At 41.9% G+C, this 24,976-nt stretch overlaps 1 protein-coding gene across 1 annotated transcript in view; it reads left to right on the forward strand.

Annotated features, from left to right (window-relative positions):
* The window catches only part of PXDNL (peroxidasin like), a 352,571-nt gene that overhangs the window by 227,276 nt on the left and 100,319 nt on the right, over positions 1 to 24,976 (forward strand). The window contains exons 8-10 of the mRNA XM_014524383.2: positions 6,436 to 6,553; positions 13,534 to 13,703; positions 14,830 to 15,099. Of these exons, the coding sequence (XP_014379869.1) occupies positions 6,436 to 6,553; positions 13,534 to 13,703; positions 14,830 to 15,099 (558 nt within the window). The remainder of the gene's footprint in view (positions 1 to 6,435; positions 6,554 to 13,533; positions 13,704 to 14,829; positions 15,100 to 24,976) is intronic.

A 24,976-nucleotide genomic window follows, 5' to 3' on the forward strand; every position in this document is an offset into this window, starting at 1 on the left:
CCCCGGGCTGCTGCCTGCTGCAGACCAGGTAGCCGCTGTCGAGGCCGCTGCTGCATCCGCGGAGAGGGGCACATGTCCTCCGCTCACTGCCCCCTCCCCGTGGAAAGGAGGCGGGGCTGCCGGAAGCGACGTCGTGTCGGTGGGCGGGGCCGCCGGACGGGTTCCCGCCGATTCTCCCGAAGCTCCTCCTTTCTCTTCCGGTTCCAGGCAGCTCGCTCCTTCCTCGGCACCATCTTGGAGTGGCGTCGACTCGGGGCTTCTCCCCCCCGCCACTTCTCGTGCTGCCGGAACGGCCGCGAGCAGTCGGGCTTCTAGGTCTGCATTCCTCCGCAGCAAAGTTGTCACAATGCAGAGCAACACATCCAATACTCTCTCTCTTTTATCCCTCGGGGCTACACTCATATGGCCTCTCAACCCGAGCACCATCGGGAGGCTAAACCGGTCAGCTGTCATCGGCTCTTCACCCTCCCGTGCGAGCTGCACGCAGCGAGCAAACTCCTGGCTGAGAGCCGGGTTCACGTCGCCCGATTCCCATCTGGCAAGGGGTGCGGTGTTCCCTCTCTCCTGGGGCCTGAAGTGGACTCTCTCGCTGCCCATCACACACCCGAACGCCTCGGGGTGCAAATGTGCCTCCCATACTTCCGATATCCCTTCTCCTTTTTCCTTCAGTGAAAGGTAGCCATCGATAAACCTTTCACCCACTCCGCCCGCCTGGTGATACGTGATGTGGGCGCCTAGTTCCTCGGAGCTGGCCACGTGGTGTCTCCCGCTATGCCAGGGGCAACTTCTCACTATTCTGCTCCATTAGATCTTCCCCGTATCCTGACTCCGATCCTGTCAATCCTAATCCCAATCCCGCTGATCCTGTTCGTGATGCCATGTGGGGGCCGAGGGGGAATCGAGGATCAGGAGTCCTCGGGAACGCTAGCTGGGGTTGCGGTTGCGATCCCATGACGGGAAGATGGGTACTCTCTATCACCGGCGGAATTAGGCACAGACGAGACACGTATCAATTGGAAAACAGAGATGGCTTTACTTACACTGTAGAGTCGTATACAGCGCAGGCAATCGTAGTTGCAACAATTCTATTCTCTAATCAGTAATCGAGGAGCTCTTGTAGACCGGGTAGCTCGAGTCTAACTCGGGCATGCAACACGGAGGATACGTCACAAGGCTTCGCCGACGGGGAGTTGTTGGCAGGTGATCAAGTCCAGGGGGAATCGCGGAGTTCTCCAACTAGGGCGGAAACGCCCCTAACCTTTTATATGGCTAGCGAGCCAATTGCCAGCTGCCACGTGGGAATAATTTAACTTCAGCCAATCATATTATGCAAATCTGCATTTCCTCGGCAGGAACTCTATCCACGCCGGAACTCTTCACCATGCCGAGACTTCCCCTGCTTTACCGTGCCTTGTGCTAGAAAGTTCCACTGTGTCGAGGCACTAATTCAAATCAGCTCTGACAAAAAGATTTTGAGGTCTTTTTGATTTTGAGCAATATATTTATATTGAGATACACTGTAATTATTGAATTTAAAAGTACAACTTAAAGAACTCTTGCCGGTGTAGATTGCACTTGCCTAAATAATTGACACCTTGAAAATAACGGTTTCTCCTGTTTATACGGATTTAATACAGTTAATTTTAGTGACATTTTATAGTACAAAATATCTTCTACTTTACTAATAGAAAGTTAATAACTAAAACCAAGCCATGCTTGTGAAATAAATGCATTGATTACATTTTGTGATGGAATATTCACTATGGCTAAAGTTCATATGAACAAAGTTCAGAAGTGCTATCAGTTGGAAGCAGGACCCATTTATTCATTTTTCATTGTTAATGTTGGTTATAGAGTAAGGCAGAAATCCTGGAACGATATTTGTGTCTGTATGTATATGCATAGTGAGTAGTTCTATTGCTTTAATGGGACTACATACAGAGTAATTCTTTGTGGCATTTGATTATATATTTATATTTAAAAGAGTTGCTCACTAGAGGCTCTACAGTTAAGGTTGCAATATTAATGTACTGTTCTCCTCTGCAGGAACGTATGTCTCAGATCATATTTCCCAGTCAAAGAATATCAGTTTGAAGATTGAGTTTTGTTAAATGTCTTTAAATGTTTCTATGTATTGTTGAAGGCAGGGAATCTTTAAAGACTAACTTGTTAGTCGGTGACAACCTATATGATGCTATGAAGGTCATTGTCAAATCATTTTGGCTTCATATGACATGAAAGGCATATGAGCACACGCCTATTCAGCCTTTGCTAATAATACTGAATTTAGAAAGCAGCCAAGGAATCATGTTTAAAGTGGATGAAGAACTTTTTAGTAGAATTTGTATTTTAGCTTTATGGAACTTGGTCTCAAAATGACTGAATTTAGTTGGATGGTTGTAGAGCAGGGGTTTCAAATTCTCTCTGGGCCCCAAGCTGGATCTGGACTGGTGCTCCTCTTGGGTTTGATCTGCAGGGCCAGCCGACATTGCGGGGGTCCAGGGACAATAGCAGGAATCTGGGACACTACCTGGGGTCTAGCAGGTACAGTACAAGTGAAGGCTGTATCTACATAGCCCCCACTTGCCCCTCTGCTGTCAACAGCCATGTCCATCGGGACCAGGACCCAAATTCCATGGCAGACCTTGCCCCTGGTTCTACCTTCAACTTCCAGTAGCCCGTTGGCCCACTGTATGTATCTTTGGCATCCCTGTTTTAAAGGATTAAACGTGAATATTACAGGCAAAATCCTGATAGATATATATATATATATAGGGTCAACTAACAGCTGCCTGAGATTTAAGAAGTAGTTTTCTCTATAGACAGTTTATTTCACTGTTGGTCATTTTAAGTTTTCTTGCATCTCCTTCACAAGCATCTGGTACTGGCTGTTGTCTGAAGCAGGATAACTGCACTTGAGGAAACCACGCTTTGAACACATTTGGCAATTCCTGTGTTCTTATATCCTACAGTGTTTTCTCTGCACCTTTTCACAACCAGATCTGAATGGCCCTGTAGACAGCTGTGCCCAACTCAGTTCTGTCACTAGGGCCAGACAGCTTGACCTCCACTTGCTCTTACTGATAGTGCACACCTTCCAACTCACCTGCCATGTCTTGATCTTTTTAGGAGAAAGGGAGGATCCTTGGTTATTTATATTTGCTCTCACAAACATCTCAAGTTACTAATCCTCAGGGCTCCTCTTCCCCTTACATCCCATCCATGTACCAACCGGATCTTACAGGATTGCCAAGCCACTGGTCATCTGGTAGAAGGATAACACTGCTATTGGGTCACTCAATTAGCTGTGCTCATTTACGGCTTACAGTCTTGACTGGTTGAAAAGGCTCTTCCAGCTTTGTCTTAAATCACCTACCTGGAGGCACCTGGGTTTGGGCCACTCTTGAGTGACAGCACTCCTCATTGAGTGTAGCACAGCTACCACCTCCTATTGGTCTATGCTGTGGAATCCACTGGCTAGGCCGTCTGTAGCTGAGCTCTGCACAGAGTGCCTGGGGGTCTTTCCTCTCTCAGCACAGCCTAACAATATTGACCACTTTGCTGGCTCCAAAGCCCACCAGTAGATCATGTCCCTTTTTTACCTAAGTCCTCTAGGGGATTACTAACCCAGGCTTAATGCTTCAGCCCCTCCCTTCCCCCCACTAGCACAGTTTTTAGCTTTCACTATCCACGACTGGTGGGGCTAGTCCGGAGTGCCTTTAACTCAAACACAGAAAGGACTGTTGAGCTCAAAACAATAACATGTCCCTAATCCTTTCCTGCAACAAACTCACAGCCGCTTCTTGTGGTCCTCCTGGGGAAAGCAGCGTCTCTCTGGTGCCTCTCCCATGGTGTTACTCATTGCTTTCTGCGGGGCTTGGGTCCCTAGGGCTAGAGGCTCCTCTGAGCCTTTAGTCTGGTGAGCAAACTCCTATTCTGCTTGCTTTGTGCCTGCTGAGGAAAGCTGTAGCTAGGCTCCACAATCTGTCGGTTGTGGTCCTGGGTCTCTCTCTCTTCTCTGCTGGTGTGGGGTGCACACTTGCAGGCAGGCTTTACTTCCTGGCACACTGGCTAATCTGCATCCGACACAAATTGGTAAACCAGGTTGGATGTGGTACCTGGGGTCTGTGCTGCTGCTGGCCCTGCAGGTACACCTCGGACCCTGGGTGGCTAAATGGTGTCCACACCTTGCCTCTGATCTCTGGCAGGGGTGCCTCTTGGGGTCTCTCCACTTTGATGTCATTTGAGGTATTCTCCCCTGTGACAGTCCCACTTGAACATTGCTGGTCTTGGTTTATCTAGGTTGACTTCTGAGGCTCAAACCAGTAGTGTCTGGAATCCTCCAAAATATGAGGATTGAATTTGTTCATATTAAATATATCTTACTTGGGTAGCAATTTAAAAAAAAATACACTTGTCTAAATAAATTGCATTTGGGAATCTTCCTATGGGGGTGTGGCTGAGATGATTTGGTTAAACGATTAAAATGAACTGAGGGTTTGTTGGCAATGGCAAAAGCTACAGAAAACATTACCATTACTATGAAAGTTCTGATGTCTATCTGAACAGCTGTCCCTTCTAAATGTTAATTGATAGGGGAAGCATTCTGAAACCTTTAATCAAAAACTCAATTATGTTCAAATTTAATGGAAAATGTTAGGTGATTATCAGTAAAGTCTAATTTAATGTTACTCTACTACTGTGTGTTTTTATGGTGGATTAAGGCGATAAGATTTCCCATTTTTATCATGGGAGAATTAAACTATGTGCTGTTTCAATAGTTTGTCAGGACATTATTAACATGTTAATCAAAATGTCTACCTCCAAAGTATCTTCTTTTAGCTACCTTCCTCTTACAAATATAAAACTCAGAAAGGGACTATGATTTTCTACAATATTAAACTTTTCAAACTGTGATGGCAGAAGATATTACAGCCACATAGAAGTGAAGATAGATTTCTTAAAATGCAAAATGCTTATTCGAAGATGAGCCTGATAGTCATTAATTACTAATTCAATATGCCATACTTCTGTACTATACCCTTGGTGGACAATAATACTGGTGTAATGAAATTCTTGTTAAGCCAATGAGTGTTTACTATAATAGATCTATAATCACCTGATCATAATCAGTAGATCATCACTTGAGGCTGAACTTTATATTGCTATATCAATTAATAGAACTGCTATGTTTCTTGAGTGCAAATTAGAGCTTGTTGAAAAATGAACTTAGCAAAAAGTAAAAATAAAAAAGATTTTACAGAATGGCGTTTGTAGAAAAGCACTATTTTGCGAGAACTGAAATATGATAAATGTGATAGATATGATAAATAGTTATAGTTTAGCCTGGATTTTAGGATGAAACTTTCTTAATATGGGGGGTAGCTAAACATTGAAACAAGTTACCCAAAGAGGTTATGGACTCTTCATCCTTGCACATTTTTAAAAGCAGGTAAGACAAACATTCGACTAGGATGGTTTAGTCTGGGATGATTCTACCTAGAGCAGGGAGTTCAACTATATGACCTCCTGAGGTTCCCTCCTGCCCTACTTTTCTACGATTCTGTTAAATGAAATTTTCAATTTGATAGCCATCTCTCTCAAAGTAAAATGACAAGATCATTGCCAATGGGCAGATGGGGAAACTCAGTCTATTTTTTTCTGGCATATTTTCTTCCTAGGCTGGTAGCATTTTCTCCATAGTTACTATAAAAGGCTTGATTTTATAAAATATACAAACAAAAGTATGCCTGAACAGATTCACAGAATAGGAAATATACCAGCCACATTCTAATCATGAATAGCACACAGTAGCTTGATTATGTAAGTGACTTTATAGAATGTAGACACATTTTTAAAAGCTTTTTCTTTGAGTGATTGTTCCAATGCACCTTCCAGTGTATGTGCATATGTGCTGGCTTTACATAGATGTTATATCGAAAATGAGTTATATTCCTGAGAAGTGATTTTGGGTGGTTTGTGTTGTTTTGTGAAGAATATAGCTGGCCTGAGAAACTGAGAACAGAGCTGACCAGCCTGCTTACACTGACCTTAAAGTTCCACAGAGCATTTAAAAATGGTAAAAATAAAGTAGCAAATAATATTATACAAAGTAAATTATAAAAGTATAGTAGTAATAAAATATAAAATATAAAACATACTATATTGTATTTTGTTAGGCAGCATTAATTTAATTAATCACTTTAAATAAATTGTATGAATTATTTACCAGCTCACAAACATTGTTCATTTTAGAACAAATGTACATATAAGGTCAGATGCTTACCATACGTTGTGACATTTCCCCAACAAAATCTTTGGTCACACTTTGAGATGATGGTGAAAATGTATATAATATTTTCTTCCAGAAGTCATCATAAAACATTTTTCTACCCAGTGGCTGTTTTCTTTCTACCTTTTTTTTTTTCCTTGCAGAGAGACCTCGTATTACCTCAGAGCCTCGAGATGCAGATGTGACCCCAGGGAATACAGTTTACTTTACTTGCAAAGCAGAAGGAAATCCTAAACCCAAGATAATTTGGATACATAACAAGTAAATACTAAATAATATTTGCATGTGTGTATGAGTTTAACTTCAAGTTCTGATTATTATTAATCCCTTGGCTATTATATTGGTACTGTCTGCACGTGTCTGTAAACAAAACATTTTCTAATCTAATTTAATCAGCAGGAGGCTGACTTTGAAAACACAACCCAGTTCTTTTAACACAGAGAAAGCAACCCAATTCTTTATCAGGGAAATGCATGGAGAAGAAAAGGGGAAGCATATTTTATTTGTTCCCCTTAATAGGCTTAGTTGGTTTCCAAAGTAAAAGGAAACTTCAAGATTTATTAAAAAGGACCCTCCCCTTGCATTTCCCATCAGAAATCCACTTTCCCTTGAATAAGGGACAGTGTGCACAAATAACAAACACATTTTAATAAAGTATTTTCCTTTTATAATTTCTCAGGCCTATTCTCTTTTTACTTTTTTCTTTTGAGTAGAAATTTATGTTCAATAATAGATTATTTTTTAAATAACTGAGATGCAGTATTAAAGATATACTGACCAATACAGTATTCAGTATTGACAACTTAAGAGACTAGTTCCATTCCAGCCTGCATTCAGAAATCAACAGGATTTCAATAAATGTATAAAACTTAAGTACATACCTGCACTTGAACAGATACTCAAACACTTTTCCTGAACAAGGCCTCAATGTTCACTTGACCAGAAGATAAGAGACCTGAAAAATTATACAAGGAAAAATATTTCATTCAAAAGCCAAAGGTTACTAAACAACAAACACATTCTTGTCTGTAACAAAATTTACGAGCTAAAAAGGAGAAAGGATAAATAGTTAACCAAAAATTACTCACATTACATATATTGTTCTTATTTAAGAAAACGAGCTCATGTTTCACCATAACTTTATTTCAGTTGAAACATGAATGCTTTTTTTCACCAGTTGACCTCTAAATACAATTATGTGTAGCAGGTTTGCCTTTTGGAGCTTGGGTTCAGTCCCAGGCTTGAAATCTTGCTGTTTTGATTGGTGGAGCTCATCCCCCAATCAGGAGGCAGCAAGAGGAGTTCAGCCACACCCCTTTCCTGAGGGGAGGGGGAGACTAGTCCCCTCCCCCTCCCCCCCCCTCTGTGGACTTGATTGAAGACTGCAACACCCGGGTCTGGAAGACTTCAGGGTGGAGCCCTGGAGCATGTAAAAGGAGCTGCGTGCCCAGCGTGAGGAAACACATCTGGGAGAGAGAAGAGAGAAGAGCGGGGCACTGAAGAGCTGAGGAGAGCTGCGAAGCAGGGTGAAGCAGTAGCCCAGAAGTGCCCCTGAAGACTTCCATCAGTGGGGAATGGCAGACAGCTCCAGCAGCTAGGCTCTCGGTGTGCAGCACGACACACAGCGTCCAGACTTTGGGAGCTGCGTGAGGTGGCTCAGGTCTGCAACCTCTGGTGTGTGGCCAGAGACACAGCACACAGGAGGGTGCATGGAGTAGGACCTTTGCAGTGCTTGGGTGGCTCAGGTCCTCAACCCCCCCAGAACGAGGCTGGGAGCTCGGTGCAGGAGGCGCTGCATGGAGGGTCCAGGAGCGGACTGAGGCTGGTGCCGCACAAGGCAGCCCAGGCTTCTGACCCATAGCAAAAGGTTGAGTCCATGGAGCCAGATGGTGATCGGGCTACTGAGCCAGCAGACAGGGCTAAGCCAAAGGCCTCAGAAGCCCTGCATAGCGGAGCCCTGTTCCAGGGGACAGCGACCCCACAAAACCCACTGCAGGCAAGAGAGAAACTTGGCGCACAGGATGAGGACCACTCTCCAGGCATGGGAGCCGTGAGTTGCAGGGAAAAGAGGATTCCCACAGGGGAGGGGGAGTCCCCCCATGGTTAGTTAAGGGCTCCTGAAAGTGGAGGTCCCACTGGGAGGGTCCCCCTAAATTTCCAGCTTCTTTATAGTGCTTGGGAAAAGCCCAAGGGCATTGAGGTTTCCCCTCAGGATTTAGTTTATCTTTGGGGTTTATCTGTTTCACATCAGATACTTACCTGTATCTGGAGCACTGGTATAAGGTTTTATGGTATTTACCCATATATATATATATATTGTACATATGTTTACATCCATGTCCCCTTCCCTTGTGATACGTTAATGTAAATAAATGTGTATATAGTTAAGTTCCCTGACTGTCCTGGCCTGGTTCTATAGGGACGGAGGGAAACTGAGCGGTCTGCCGTTTCCACCCCACAGCACACCTGCCAGCTAACAATTCCCTTCAACTGGAGAAGGGGAGTATATACCCAAGTTACCTGGGCTACATATGTTTAAAAAAAATCCCAATTCTGGAGCTCACCAGCATATCAGTACAGCTCCTGTCAGGGATCTGGCCAGATTCCCTGCTTACACAGGGGTCCAGAGCCTAGGAAGCGAGTGCTACTGGTGTCCTTCCTTTCCCTTCTCCCCCTCTGTAAATTCAGCAGCAAGAGAAAAGTGGGGATGAGTGGCCGTGCTCAGCCCCTGCTGTCATGCAGCTCTGGAGCCCAGGGGCTGAGTGCTGTTGCTTCTCCCCTCTTTTCCCCCTGCCTTTGAATTCAGGAGGGGATTGTAGGGAAGGGTAAACAGCAACGGTGCTTGCCCCTTGGCCTCTGGAGCTGCATGAAAGCAGTAGCCTTGGCCAGGCTCTGTGAGATCAGAGAGCTGGAGCTGCACTGACATACTGGTGAGCTCAGAAAACTCTGTGCTTATACTGCGCAGCCAATTGGAGTGGTGACCATGCCACCAAATCCCCCTGGTTCCACCTCTACCAGTAGCCAGGAAATAGGTCTTGCATTGGATTCATAGGCCTTTATCCCTTTTTTCTCTAAAAAGCAGAAGAAAGAGTTTCTGAGATTGAACAGCACAGGCAGGCAATAAAAAGAAGGGCTTAAACCTCAATTCTATGTTCAGTGGCTGTGTCCAGAGCTTCCTTCTCGTGAGCCTTTTTTCCTCCATTAAGTGTAAAGTTATTTTGTTAGCAGTGAGCAGCACAGGTGATTCATTTTAAAGTATTTATAAATGACCCAGGCTGCTGCGGGTGCCCTCTGCACTGAGTGTAGGAACTGAACCTGGCTGGTTACTGGCCCCTATCTGAAGCCCAAGAATGTAAAATAAATAAATGCACTGAAATATTAGAATCTTAAGAAGGTACCTGACCTGGGCATTGATTCACCAGACTGCTATTTTGAAATATGAGAATAAAAAAGTGTGATCATCCTTGAGGCCAAACATCTAACACTATTCTCTAGAATCTGTATTTATAAATATTTTATCCAAAACATCTGCTGTTAGTTGATGAGCAGTTTAACTAACATTATTCTCATTTAGAAAGGTCCTAAACTACAGTGCTTTGATACTATAAGCAAAGTAACAAAAGAGTTAATTAAAAAAAAATATTGCTGCTTTGAAATATTTAATCTCTTTGGGCACATCCACCTATCCAGGCACGTGTGCTTGCAGCAGCTCAAATAGGAGTGGCAGAAATTTGAGCTGGGGATTTTTGCCTTAGCACACATGCCCAGACATGTGCTTTGGTCTGGGGCAAGTTATGCCACTTGGGGCAAAATAACCTTGCCGAGCTCCTCCTGGAACTGCAGCCAGGGGGAGCTACAGCTTGGGACCAGCCCCTGTGCTGGCCCCAGCAGTATAAAAAGTTGTCCTGGCAAGTACCTGAGAGCTATTCGCTCTCAGGAGCTTCTGGGGCCCAGCCAATTGGCATCTGGGGACACTACTCCTTGTGCCAGCTGGACTGCTGAAGCAGCCCTAAATGAGAGTTCCCTGCACCCTCTACCCACTGCAAGAGTCTGGCAGTGGGGGCTGCTGCCTGGCTGTGACCTGCTGCCACCTGTGACAGCATGGGGCCCCAAGAGTGTGCACCTGCCAGACCTGGATGGGGACTGCACTCCACTGCAGAGGCATCTTCACCTCTGGGCCAGCTTCCAGTGTGCTGTGGCTGCACAGTTGGCCTTTGTGCGGCACTGCTGCCATGTGTACCCCATGCCTGGCCATCTGGGCAGCTATCACCTGAAAGATGTTCTTAGTGTCATGGCCTGCTTTGAACTGTCAAAGCATATCCTCCTGGGCCCAAGTAGCCAGGAGATCAACCACTTTCAGCTTGGTTCTGTGTGCCAACCCTGAGCAGGCTCCTCTGCCTGGGTCCTGCCACATACCTCACTTACAGGAATTCTGGCATTCCTTACTGAAAAACTGCAAAGTCTCTGATAAAAGCCCAAATTCACTCTTTAAAATACTCCAAAATCTATGTTCTTCCACAATTAAAATAAAAGACTACTCTCTCTCTCTCATTTTATATATATATATATATAGTGAGAGAGAGAGAGATCAGTTGGGCAATGTTTTATTGATATATTTACCCTTTTCTAAGCAGTTGGGAAGCCTACTAGTATCTCTACCATCATAATAAAATAAATTCTAAATATCTGTATGTTTGGATGTTTGCTCTGGGTTTTCTTATCCTAGAACAATTGGAACTCCCCCTGACTCCTTCACTATCTAGGATGTGGGGACAGTTACCCCTGCAGCCACAGCTCCTGCCAGCAAGTCTCAATCTGTTTGGCATCTGGCCACACTGGGTGTGTGATGGGGGGATGTGGGGTTTGCAGGAAGGGGGGGTGTAAAAGGGTGTGGGGGAATGTGGGTGGAACCTGGGGTATGTGGGTAGGTATAGGTGGATTGTGGGGGAACTGTGGGTATGGGGGGACTGGGTTGGGGGGAGCTGCTCAGGAGGGGTGCGTTGCCTGTGCCTCCACAGGGTGCAGCCCCCCCTGCACAGAACATGAACTGCCTCCCCACAGGGCCCACATGCCCCTCTGCAGGGCCTATGCCCCACCACACAGCCCACAGTCCCTGCCCTGCAGCAGCAGCAGCAATTGGGGCCTTTCCTGGCATAGCCCCCCAGCGGCGTGGGGCAGTGTGCCTCAACCCCAGCCACCTGGCACCGTCTGTGCCACATCACATAGACCAGCTCAGATTGGCATGGGTCTGTGCACCTTCAGACATCTCCGGGCCACTTGGGCTGTCACCCAGGGTCCTGCACTATTCACAGGGACCATGTACTGTGCCGGGCTGGGTCCTGCATGCACGGGCTCTGTGTGCAGTTCCATGCACACAGGACTCAGCCCGGCATGACACGCAGTCCCCACAAGTGGCACAGGGCTCCAGGTGACAGCTGGAGTGGCCTGAAGGCACATGGCCCTGCGCCAAGCTAGGCCAGGCCCGCCTGATTTGACACAGGCAGCGCTGGGTGCCAGGCAGCCAGGGCTGGGGCCAAGCTGCATTGCCCTGCGCTGCAGGGGTGCTTTGCCAGGAGGGCCCCCGAGCTCCCCAATGGGCTGCTGCTGCAGGGGGTGGGGGGTGCTGTGGGCTTTACAGGGGCAAGTGGGGGAAACCACCCCTCCCGAGCAGCTCGCCCTGCACCCACAGTCCCCCGCACCCCTACAGCCTCCCCCCTGCTCCAGGGCCCCCACCCCCAGTCCCTTACTTAGCTCGGACAGAGCCGGGGTCCATGCAGCCTGCACCACTCCAGGCTACCCTGCATGTGGAGGCAGCGTGCTTCAGCACTGGGACAAGGGGAAGCCATAGAGATGCTCTGGCCAGCTTCCAGAGCATCTTTTTGGAGGTCCCAAGCCCCTAGTTGCCTCAGGCCATGGTCCTAGACTGTGTGCCCTGCCCTGCTTTTTTATGGAGTTGTTTTTGGGGTTTTTTTGATACCTGGATGTCCAGGTTTTTTTGTTCCCAGTGTGCGTCATGCCACCTCTCAAACTGCTTTGGAAAGAAAATAGTATTTTTGTTTACGATGTAAGAAGGGTAAGATTTAGATATGCCCTTAACTATTTCTTGCCTTAAAAATAAGGCATAGTAAGAATTTTAAGTGATTGGTTTTGTTATAAATAAGTCTAGTTGTCACAATAACCTTAGCTGTGTTTAAAACATTTTTAAGTTCCTCTTTAATTGAGCTATATCTGAAGCTTTTTGAAAAAATACATACCACCATCCAAAAGCAAACTTTTCCATGTGAGCCATCCAGCGAGTTTATGCTGCTTATATCATAGCCTTACTTTGAAGCCCAGCAGGGAAGTTGCTTCTGAAGAAACAATCTAGTTACTGACTATGTTTTGTTTCACTTTCTTGCAAACCTGCAGTAGCCAGAGTAGAAGGATAATCATTTCAAACACTGTAGAGCCTTAGAATAGTAGAAACCTCAGTATTCTGATTAGCCTATGCAAACTAAAGTTTAATTTAGTGAGGACTCTTTGCAAGTTGCTTTTATATTGAAACTGTCACAGTATATCAGTCAACAGAATAAATGAAGAAATTATGCTCTAAGCAAACAGTGCTGTTACCCTAAGGAATCAAAGGACTGCACTGCTGCTCTGCAGTCTTAAACCTAGCATGATAACAATAAAATTAACAGAACCTTGATCACATAAAAAGCAAACCAAAAAGCCCTTATTATGTGCTGGACTTGCAGTATTTAGCTACAGTCTTGAGTGGCATGTAGATATTTCACAGTTCTTCCAAGGACACTTTACTCATCAGTGTTTTATTTAAAAAAGAGATAAAGATGGGGAGAAGAGGCCACAGTAGCATAAATTGAGTGAGATCCTTAACAAGATTCATCCCTTCAAGAAACTGAAAGTCATAATCTCTCACTGACTTCATATGGAGTTGTAGCACCTCACAGGATTGGCCCAAGAATTAGAAGCTAAATATTGCATTTAAATGTATCCCCAGCCTCAGTCATTTTCCTCCAGCCTCAGTCGGTGATCATTCCAATTAAATAATATGAGAGCAGTTTTAGAATGTATACCAAATGCATCTGTTTATGCTCAGGCTGTGATCTGTATAGTTTTCTCTAGGGATTTTCTATATATTTTCTGTATGTTCTTTCTGTGTATTTACAATAAAGTATTTAAAAAATAATAAACATTTTCTAATGTGTACAAGATGGCCAATTGTTCATCTCTGTTTTCAGCCAGTCATTGGATATGGAAGATGACAGGCGGCTGAATTTGCTCGATGATGGAACCCTCATGATCCAAAACACCAGAGAATCAGACCAAGGTGTATATCAGTGCATGGCCAAGAACGTGGCCGGAGAAGCCAAGACGCACAGTGCTTTCCTCAGATACTCCAGCATTCCAAGTAAAGTCTTTCTGCTTGTTTGTGTTAGGGGTCAGCATGGAAGCATGCCTTTCATTTACTTGAATATAAATATATTACATAATCACATTCCACAAATATTTTAAAATTGTCTGTTTGCAATTTAGTAATTATTATTCAAAGTTTGTATAATTTCCTTCTTATTTATTTGTATTCCAATATCTAGGCCCCTATTTATTTTGGATTGTTCAAGCTTAAAAAATAAATGGTAATCCCTTCCTGGGAGAACTCAACATGTAGTGTTTAAGAGGTGGGAGAAAAGGTTAGTGTTTACCTTTTCTGAGGTAAGCAGAGAAATGAAGACATATTTTACCTTAGGTAGCACACATGTCAGCCTGTAAGGTGCCTTGACATAGCTGATGCCATTTTTTTTTAACTAACACCATGAGCTATAAGCAAAATGAGCAGAGGCAGATCTGGAACTTGAACCTTGAGTCTTTTTCTGAGTTTTAAGGCAGGTTCTTAAGCAGAAGATGATCCTTCTTCAGGTGTTTGACCTTTTGGCCCTGAGAACCAAATGAATGGCATGGGGCCCAGTTTGCAGGCCAGATCAGGCCCCATGTGCCAGGATGGAACTCTACACTGCCATTGCCTGGCCCCCACACACCTGGATTGGGCCCTGCATGGCCTTGGCTGGGCCCTGCACACCAGGCCCCTGCACCACTCCCATGGGGCCCTGCATACTACGATCTGACCCTGTGGCTCTACACTATCTCCATAGGCCAGGACGTGCCCCACTACTACCTACACCCAGCCTCTCATGCCAGGATTGGGCTCTGGGATTCTTCATACCAGGGTTGGGCCCCACACCAACATGCATGGTTCAGTCTAATGCTCAGGGGCACTCTATCCAACTTGCAGGGCTCCCCACAGGTTTGCAAATTCCACAGCAGGAAAGCGGTGCCACCATTCCCCTTCTACCAAATTTTTGCACCCATGGGGATACCCATAGGCTAGCTGACACAGTGCCAGGGGCCAGATCTCATCTGCAAGGCAGGGTTAGCCACTTGAATTAGATGGTGGCATTCCAGTAATGTTTATACAGATGGCAATTAACACTGTTTTCCATATCATTGTTTTGTTTTTTGTTTCCCCTACCCCCCACCAGCCAAGCCCAGTTTTATAATTCAGCCCCAGAACACAGAAGTCTTAGTTGGTACCAGCACCACTTTGGAATGCATGGCCATAGGCCATCCTCAACCTCGTATCAGCTGGTTCAGAGAAAATGGAGACTCATTGGATGAATCCAGGTACATAGTCACTTCTGGAGGAGGACTTTTCATACAGAATGTGACACTGCAAGACCACGGTCAGTTTATCTGCCATGCTAGTAATAATCAGGACTCTATTCAAGCATCAGCAAAGATTATTGTCCAAGGTAAGTAGAACAAGACAGGGCTGATAAGAATTACATGGGCAAGCTTGAGATATAGTTTTCATATTGTCTTTGTTAAAATACCTGGTTTGATCTAAAAATGCAGGCTTTAGTGTTGTTTTGCAGTGTGTTGTTTAGGACTGTGGTCAAATTCTGCCTTGGATATGTATGAACCTAAAACTTATTAATTTCAGTAGTAGTTGTGTATATATATCTAAGGACAGAATTTAACATTTAGGAGTTAATTAATTAAAATTATATATTAATATTTCAAGTACTCAAATTTTATTAATGACACTGGACTGAATTCATCACTGGTATACCAAAACTCCATGGACTTCAGTAGAGTTCCACAAGGGATGAATGATACCCATTGTTATTCATTTATTTATATAAAGGGATATTTAAGCAGGGTGCATAAGCTGGGAAGGTCCACATTGTACAAAACAGCTGGGCTTAAACTAGCCCAAGTTTTGTAAGACATCAGTTAGTTTTCCTTCTGATAGGGCATCCATCATTATATTTGAGTTAACTTTGGTCAAACTAGAGGGTTGGCTGTAATACTTTACAGCTCAATAAGCAGTGGGATGAACAATTTTGTAGTGCTTTAAATAAGTAGTTGTATGACCCACCAGTTTTGAATATAAGAAGCAAAAACATTCTTTCTCTAATATGTAAGGAATATAGCTTGATTGAGATTTTTTTTTTGTTTTCTTCCTCAAAGCTATGCATGTGATCAGGTATGTGTTGTAAATGTGGGCATATCTGAAGGAATTGCTAAGGGTAAGCTAAATCAAATAAATTTGCTTTGCATCTGTTTCTGAGAGTGATTACTTCTGTGGTGATTCAGTGTTCCCATTCAGCACTTTCACAAATAATCTGCAAATGGAAAAAAAAAAGATAAATTATTCAATATGAATTTGTACCCTTCTCTATTCCAGACCGTAGGCATGCTCTGTTGTAGCCTTCTGTAGTTCTCTTTATTAGATAATCAGATATCAAGGAGATAAGCATAATATAAAGAGATGGATTGTTCCAAGATATTTCCTGCAGTCAGGAACCCTCCTTCCCCTTCTCCCCACCCCATGCTCAGCAGCTCTGTCTCAGTCAGTAGCAAAATAAAGATGTCCTAGGAAGTCATTGTCACAGAGGGAGATGCAGTGCCTCGGGTGTTCTTTTTAGAGCTCTGATGGTCTGTCTGTAGACTTTGAATTATGCTCTGTATTCACTGGGAAGTCAGTGCAGAGTGCCGAGCATTGGTGCAATATGTTTTTGGTAACCTGTTTCTAAACTTTCTATTTAGGTGGTCAAAAATTGACGTTTTTTCTTCTTAGAGTTTCAATGAGCAATTTAATTGAGCAACCTTTCTCCTTATATTATGCTCATCTCCTCGGTATCTGAGTATCTAATAAAAAGACCTACACAAAGCTACAACAGAGAATGCCCATACATAGTCTGCAGTAGAGAAGGGTACAAATTCCAATTGATTAATTTATCTTTTTTCTTATTTGCAAATTATTTGTGAGCGTATTATTTTTTCAGTCATTTTTTACTGTATGTAATAGTTGAATCATTTCCTCCAAACAGTGGCCCATGCAGATAGTTAACAAAATATCTGAGTGTTTGTTGTTTTGTAATTTGTTGTTCATGCTGTATGATTGGGTATTATGTTAATAGAAGTTCTCAGCATTGGTCTAATTTTGCTTATGTTGATGCCAGTAAAATTTGATTTAGGTTAACAGGAAAGGTTTGAAAATCTCACTCAGTATGGTTTCTGCATTTTGCTGGATGAAGTAAATAGAATGATTACTGATACAGTTATTGTGGCTAAGATTTTCTCAGTCACTGGGAAGCACTGGAGAGTGTAGTGATCATTGGCTTCAGTAAACATAGGCATACGTGAATGAGAAGAACTAAAAAGCAATCAGGGCTCATGGTAGAGGTGATAACTTTTATTAAACCAATAACATTTTTCCAAAAAAAATTCTGTAATTGCAAGCTTTTGGACACAAACACCCTTCTTTCAGGGGAAAATCTTTTCTCTGATGCCTGATGAAGGGTGTGTGCCTGAAAGCTTGCTATTTAAAGATTATTTTTTTGCAAAAATCTGGTTGGTCTAATAAAAGATCTCACCTTTACCATGAGCCCGTATTGCTTTTTCCTCTAGACCAATATGGGTACAATCTGGATACCTAAGAACTAAAAATGAACTTTTAATGTAAAGCAGTAGGCAACCTCTGCAGGCCCTTTGTCTCTCTCTGTCTCTCTCTCTTGAGAAACAAAACAAAAAGTGCATGAAGACATTAAAAGAGGCTCAGGTTTTAGGCCTGCTGTATTCTTTTCCTGCCTCTGTTGGGTATGTTTATGGAATCCAGATTTAAAATAGCTAACTCACTTCAGTGTTGAGATACTGAGAGGGAGAAGCCAGACTTATTGGCTGCTTAGGCATCTTTACATTGAGCATTTACTGGTCCTAGTCCCACTAAATAATTATATGCACGTGAAGGCTGCAGGCAGATTGTTGGGGTTGTCTCATTTTATGGCTGTTGCTAGGGCATTCCCTCATCAAATACATGAAACGTGTACTTTACAGGTACATCTATCTGGTAAAACCACCAGGCTCTAGGTTACATCCTTGTTATTCAGTTACTGCTTACCACTGTCATTAATTATATGTGCAAGCACATTTTGTTTGCAAAAGGTGAGCTCACCTCTCTTCGTCTTCTCAGTTTGTTTGATTGCCACTCCCGTTCCACCGTTTTTTTCGGAAACTTCCCTATGGCCTGTCTTGCATGCACTGCTATTTTGTATATCCATCAAGTCATTTATTAATTATTTTTAATATGCTCACCAAGGGGCTCAATGAGCTTTCTGCCTTTGTAGCAGTGGCATGTCACAGCTTATGTGCATTTGTCTGGAAGGTGACATCCTACGTGATTCAGAAGCTGAGGTTCCAAGAAAGCTGCTTGATTTCTTTACCAGTTGGTCTCAATCCAGGTACTGGGAGAGATGACTAGGTTCTTTCCATCAGCTTCATCTACATGCATATTACTTTCCTTCTTTCCACCCACATGATTCCTGCATACTTTCAAGTGTTTTAATCTCTTTCATTTCCCTTGTGAAAACATTCATTGTACAACATGGTACATGATTTGTAGTATGTCAAATTAAATACCTCAGCATTACTTCTTCTTTCAGAGCTGTTTAATTATTGCTACTGATTTTAAAAATGCTTACCAGAAGTTAGCTTGTGGTTTCAATGTTAATCACTAAGTTATTTCAAAGAGATCTCAATGACTCTTTATATTTTCTAGGCTTCAAGAGAAACCAAGAAGTCTCTTAGTGTCTCAAAAAGCTCACAAATATAGTTTAAAATTGAAACTCGGAGCTTTAGACAGTTTGAACATACCAGCTACATAAAAAATATCCTTTAATTTGAAAACATTAAAAAAGGATTGTTTTAGTTGGTGTAATCAGATGTATATCTCTATATACCCAAGGGGTTATGATTTTAGCAAAGTTGTTAGATGCTCTTTTCTTTGTTAGTGTCTTTTTATCATGATATCTTTATTCATTAGTTACCTATATTTAAATAATTGAACTTTCAAAAAATCTCTATGCTTATGGCTATAATTATAATACATATAGGACCATAAAGTAAAATTAACTTATTGAATTGGTTTGAAAACAATGAGATTGTGAAAAGCAGAAGGCAAATGGGATTAGGTCTTCCATGTTCAGGACCTGTTGGCATAGATTTAGCAGAGATTTATTTGGAGGTATTGTGGATAACATCTCTGTGCTTGCACAGTAAAGACTGAACTTGTTTAATATTATAACATGCTTTTGATGTTAAAAGTAGGAAAAATGATTATATATGCTCAGGACATGAACTCAGGAGGCACTGTCAATAAAAGGAGAATTGAGATGTCATGTGGGAAGAGCTGAGCGACCTTGAAGTCTGGAATAATCAAACTGGAATTAAATTCATTAGTAAAAAGTCATGTACTTCGCACCCAATATAAAATATATTTTTGCCATTAAATGAGAGCTCCTGAGCTGAGATTAGCAAGGAGAAGACGGACCAATCAGTTGCCAATGTCGTACAGTTGTAAAAAAGGCAAATTTGAACCTAGGATGTACCAGAAGATAGATTTCCAATAGAGGAAACATAATGCCATTGCACAAAACTTAGTGAGATCACATCTGGACAAATGCACACAATTCTGTTTGCTTCTGTTCACAAGAACATCCTGGAACACCTGCAGAGAAGGGTGTCTAAGGATAATTAGGGGAATGGCCATATTTGTACCACTTCCCTGACTGCTGTGAAAGAAGCCACACTCACTCACTCCTGCATTGTATATGCCTGGGCCTGGCAGTTAGGTAGAATATATGCTTTACAGTGGTGCTGAGTGTATCTGGGCTACCCTAGGAGTGGTCTTGTACATAGTAGGAACAAGTGAATAGACTTGTTATCTGAACAGTTGCATCTAACACAAGATCTGGGTGAGACAGAGAGAGAGAGACAAGATTTGCATTCTAAACGTGTTTATTAAGAGATAACACAGTACCTTAGGAAGCAATGAGTTAGTTACCTTATTAAGCAGGTGCTCTCTCCCAAGAGTGTTGATCAGACAGCCCTTAGGATCTGTGGGACAGCATGTCACTTCAGCAGACTTGAAAGCATGACTGATTACACTCTTTACATATTGCCTTTTTTTAGCTTTAACATTTAATCCAATGTATAAGCATGGTTTATGACAATTTTCTTTTTTTTTTTTTGGCTTAAAACCCTACCTTTACGTACCCCCACTCATGCTTCACTTATGCCCATGCACATTAATATTCTATTACATCTTTTCTGCTTGACAGCAGGGTTAAAAACTTCATCTTAGGCTTAGCTGTTACAAATTTTACTAATTTTGTGCCATGCCTGCTTGTACAACTTGTTGGTAAGTTCAGCTGTTGCTCCTGTGTTTAAGAATAAGGAAGAATTTAACAGTTCTGATAACAAAAAACTTTTTTGACCTACAGGCTTGTTTCTTGGTAGAGGTTCTAGGCTCAGCAGGGAGGCCTATATATGTAGCTTAAAATACTTTGATTTCATTTCCTTACCAAGTGAGGCTGGGAGGAGATAGGAATGAACACCAGATATGGAGAAGAATTATTTATATTAAAGGATGGTTGACAGAAGAACAAAAAGGTATAAAATGGTCAAGATTAAATTTAGGCTTGGAACTAGAACGACGGCTGCTTGCAGACGTTAAAAAATCAAACAAAAAACAAACAAAAAAGAGGTTCACTGGAAGAAGCAGCACAGTTCGACCCGGCTCTGCAGCATCTGTATAGATCAGGCACCTCAGCAGGGTTTTTTGGTACTTTTATGTAAAGCTGAGTCAATCAGCTATTAGATAAAAGTGCCAAAAAAGACCTACTAAAGTGCCCAGTCTATCCAGAGGTTTGGGAGAGTCGGGTCCAACTAATGCACTGCCTCTTCTTGGCTTGTGCTGAGTTCAGTGCAGGAGCATGTGGAGTTTAAAATAAAGTGTTTTTTTTTCTTTGCTTTTTTTTGTTTTGTTTAATTGTCTGCAGGCAGTCTGTTTCCTAATCATTAGTGTAGTGAAGTTCTGAAATAATATTTCCAAGGCGAACGGCGAGGACAAAAAACCTGTGTTTACAATGGAGCCCTATCTTCCAAGATGGTAGGGGAAGATCATTCCTCTATTGCATGGTTGCTGTTTTCATGGGAATGTGTTTGTTTTTTTTTTTTTTTAAGAACAGTTATAAAAAAATGAAACTATTATTTTAAAAAGCGAATAAAACGTTTCTTAGTGAGTTTACAACAGAACACTAAACCAGGAACCTTTCAGTTAGTTTGCAGCTCCTTTCCATCAGGCAAAACAAATAAAAGTAAATACTGGGCAAAAAAGTTGTTTTTTTGTCAGATTTCCAAATAAATAAACTAAGTCTAAAAACATCTCATTTTGATTCACTTCCTGTTTTAGTTTTTTGAATATCATGAAACCAAGTGTATGAAAGAACAAAGCAGAAAAAAGCAATAGAAACATCTTTTACTAGTCTTCCTATAGGTTCTACATGTAAAAGGTAGCTGCTCAATATTGTATTAATAAAAAACCACTGTGTACATTGCATGTGTATCATTATAGATTGGACAGTTGAAAGAATGTGTCTGCTTCAAAAATTACTATAATTGTGTTACCCATCATGTGGGCTGTTAGCTTGTATCCATCTTTTATCTCTCATTTGGATTTTCTGGTTCCTTTATTATTGAATATTTGTGTGTTATTTTTGCTTCCAATTTTTTATGAAAATAAGTAGTTCTTTCTCACCCACATCCTACCTTACCGATCCTCATTCATCCTTTCTAATTATCCTGTCCATGAATCATAAGTTACGTTGTCTGGATTTATTTTATTTATAATATGCATAGCCTCTGATAACTCTGAGTAATAAAATATAGCTTTTAACTTTAGAAACCACATAATTGAAACAGCCATCTGGTTGTCCTTCAAGATTCTTTACTACTTCCTTGTTACTTTTAAGTGTTAGCATCTAGGTTTTTAATTCATCTTTAGCTGGATCATTAATCAACCTACTGGTGAGCAAAAGGTATTTTTTTATTTTCTTTTAAAGCAGATTGCATATTTTTAAATGCGGTGCTTGTCTGTCATTTTAGCTGATGCTTCATCTTTTTCTTCTGATTCGTATAGAATTCATATAATTTGAGGGAGTAATTTGAGTCACTAACATAAAATCCTTTCCCTAGGTTGGCTGAGGCAAGTGAAAAATAAAATATTTCTCGTTGAAAAGTGTAAATTAGTGTGAAAGGCAGATACTTACTTTATATAGGGTCTGATCATTTATGCTGTAAATCAGAACTCATTCCCACTCTGCTTTATAAAGAATGGCCAGAATGGCAATGCTTTGATTAATTTTAATAAGAAAACAAAACTCCATTTATGTGATCAATACAAACATAATAATAAGTTATATACTAAAAACTGCCCATGGAAATGCATTATTTAAAGTAATTTCATAAATGTTTTCAGAATTGGAGGAGTGTATAACCACAAGTGAAGAGATAAAAGCATTAGATCTGTTACTAGGCTATAAATACCAGAAGGTTTCCCTTAGAAAGGTCACCGCTTTCGAACGAGCTTTAATTAAAGCGCCCTTGCTGCCATTTTGAAATGGGGGATGCTGAATACATGAGATGCTGAAGGCATTTTAATTAGAAAATGCTCCCCACTGTACCCAAGAGTATGTGTAAAAATGCCTACAGTTTCTAAAGGACATTAGCTAAGTAGTAACAAAAAAGATGAGATGTGCAAATGTCAAACCATTTTGCTTTTAATCTTTTATTATTCAGTTTTCCTGTTTGTAGTAGTAGTAGGGTTTGCTCATAGAGAAACACATTTGCAGCCATCTTAATTAATTCTGTGCAACTCTGGTCCTAAACTTCTTAGAATTGAGGCATCCCTTGTTAGAGTCAAGGCAGTCCCTTGGAAAATGCCAGCTCTTAGCTTTCACTCATTTTTTGACTATAGAAAAATAGTTGAGCAATTCTTCTGTTGCAAAAAAAATATATGTTTTTAATATTCTGGATTTTGATTTGAATTTGGTTTATCTTTTGAGTCTCGTGTAGGTATTTGCATACCTAAGAGTGCTAATATTGTGTGGCACCCCACAGCACCCAAGTTGAGAGTGACTGCCCTACAAAGTGATTTTCTATCATAACCTGGCAGGGAAAAAAAAGAAAAAACTATGAAAAAACTATGTAAGCTTGTTGTTTGGGACCTCAGAAAAGAGTGTCCTTATGCTTAATGGTATTTTACCCTTACTGTATTTTTTTGTTTATGATATAGTAATTACTCCTTTTACAGAATGCCTCATTCATAAGAAGAATTCTAACCAGCTGGTGTGTGGTCCCCCAGGAGTTATGCTGTAAAAAAGTGGCTGGCAACTTTTGGGACCTGCAGGCTGGAACAACCCAACATTGGCAGCATTCTCATAGTGGAGGTCTTTGCTTGCCCTGGGGCTGGGCATCTGGAAGCTGCACCCATGAAGCAGCCAGGGGATGGTGAGAAGTGGCAGTGGTATGGGCCGAGCTCCCAGTTGCCCAGCCCTGGCTTGGATGTAGGCAAGGTTCCCCCACTGGAACACTGCTAATATATTGCCAAAGTCTTTTCTAGAGGATGTGTCTCTGTTCACAGGAGTAGGTGACTTAAAATTTTAATGAAATCATAATATTTTAATTCTCCACTGCCACTAACTATGGAAGATATTGCAATTACTAAAAACACCTATGGCAATTAATTTTGAGCTTGAATTACACCTATTTCTTATGGATTGACAAAAAACAAAGGGGAAGATGAGGATGAGAGGATATATAAGTAGCTTGAAGGTGAAACCTATTACAAGAATGCTGTAACTTTCCCTAACCCAAAGGAAATTCAGAACTAAGGTTAAATTTAAAAGGTATCAATGTATGGTAAAGCACAGTTAAGGCATTCCAACATCCTTAACTCTGCTCTTTAGTGAGGCCACACACAGGAGAAAAAAGATGGAATAGGTTTTCTCTAAAAATTAAATGAATATAGTGTGGGGTCACGTGCTTAAATCAGGCACTTATGCTTGGTATATAATGGTAATATGAGGCTGAGTTAGGGCTGTTGGACACCTTAACTGTGCATTTAATCAATAAATGCTTGATTATCCTTTGTTTGGCTTGTTATTCAGTTAAGCAGATGGCATTCAATATGTGCTGAAGAGGGGAAAACCAAACCTTTCAAGATGCATTGTATAGTTTGTGGAGCAGGTGGGGGAAATGTATTTTAAAAATATATATATTAAGATTCTTTTCATTCACACAGAATACATTTGTGGAATGCTTTTTACCTACTGAGAAGAGGTATTGATTCCATTTGCTTATATTTTGAAAAGTTTATCAAATAGAAAATATGAAAAACATGGAATGTATCTGTTTGACTACCTTGTGTTGCAGTGCAGTATATCCTGAGTTGCTTAAATTTCTGAAAGTTTCCTTCCTAGGTTTGTTTCCTATCAAGAATCAAAATATGCTGGAGAATTAGGGAACTAGAGAAATTAATGTTTAAGTCCTTCTGGTCTGGAGGCTAGTTATGAGGCTGACAAGCACACCCATCAAAAATGTGTTGCAAAAGCATGTTAAGACAGTTAAACCTGTCAGTCAAAAACAAAGTTATGCAAGCCGATATGAATTCAGTCCATTTTATCTTTCTACAAGAAACAGCTTTGAGTGCTGTTGTTGACTTTGAGTTTACTTACCGTGGAAGTTCCTTCCATAACTTTGATGACTCCATTTATGGTGTAACAGTGCAAGGGGGAAGCTCGCTCCAGCATGGAAATCTAACATCATCAGCATCAACACTAAGTTGTAAGCCTTTGGGTGGTGTATACAAGTCTTACATTTCAATGGATCGAATCACATTTTTCCTGATAGAAACTCTGGGCATATATGCATTCACAGTGCCTTGTCTGAAAGAAAAATGGCACGTGCAGTGGAAAATTTAAACCTTGTGCAATGGGATTTAAATCTAGCTTGATCTGGGTGAAACAGGTATAAACCCATGCTTGCACAGTTTCCCCACTGGTACAAGTTCCCCTCCTGGCATCCAGCAGTCCAGTGGCCACTGTTCTACCCATTTCCCCCGCAATGAGAAGGACTGTTTGTGGCTTGGCTGGATTTCGCTGCTCCAGCTGAGTCACAGACCAAACCCATGCCTGTGTCAGGCCCTCTCCACAGCTCCAGGGCTCTACAGTTTTTACCCATCCCACTGCCCCCCCCCCCCCCCCCCCCGCGCCCGGGCGACAACAC

This window comes from Alligator sinensis, unplaced genomic scaffold (genome assembly GCF_000455745.1).
Source record: "Alligator sinensis unplaced genomic scaffold, ASM45574v1 scaffold1007_1, whole genome shotgun sequence".
Lineage (NCBI taxonomy): Eukaryota > Metazoa > Chordata > Crocodylia > Alligatoridae > Alligator > Alligator sinensis.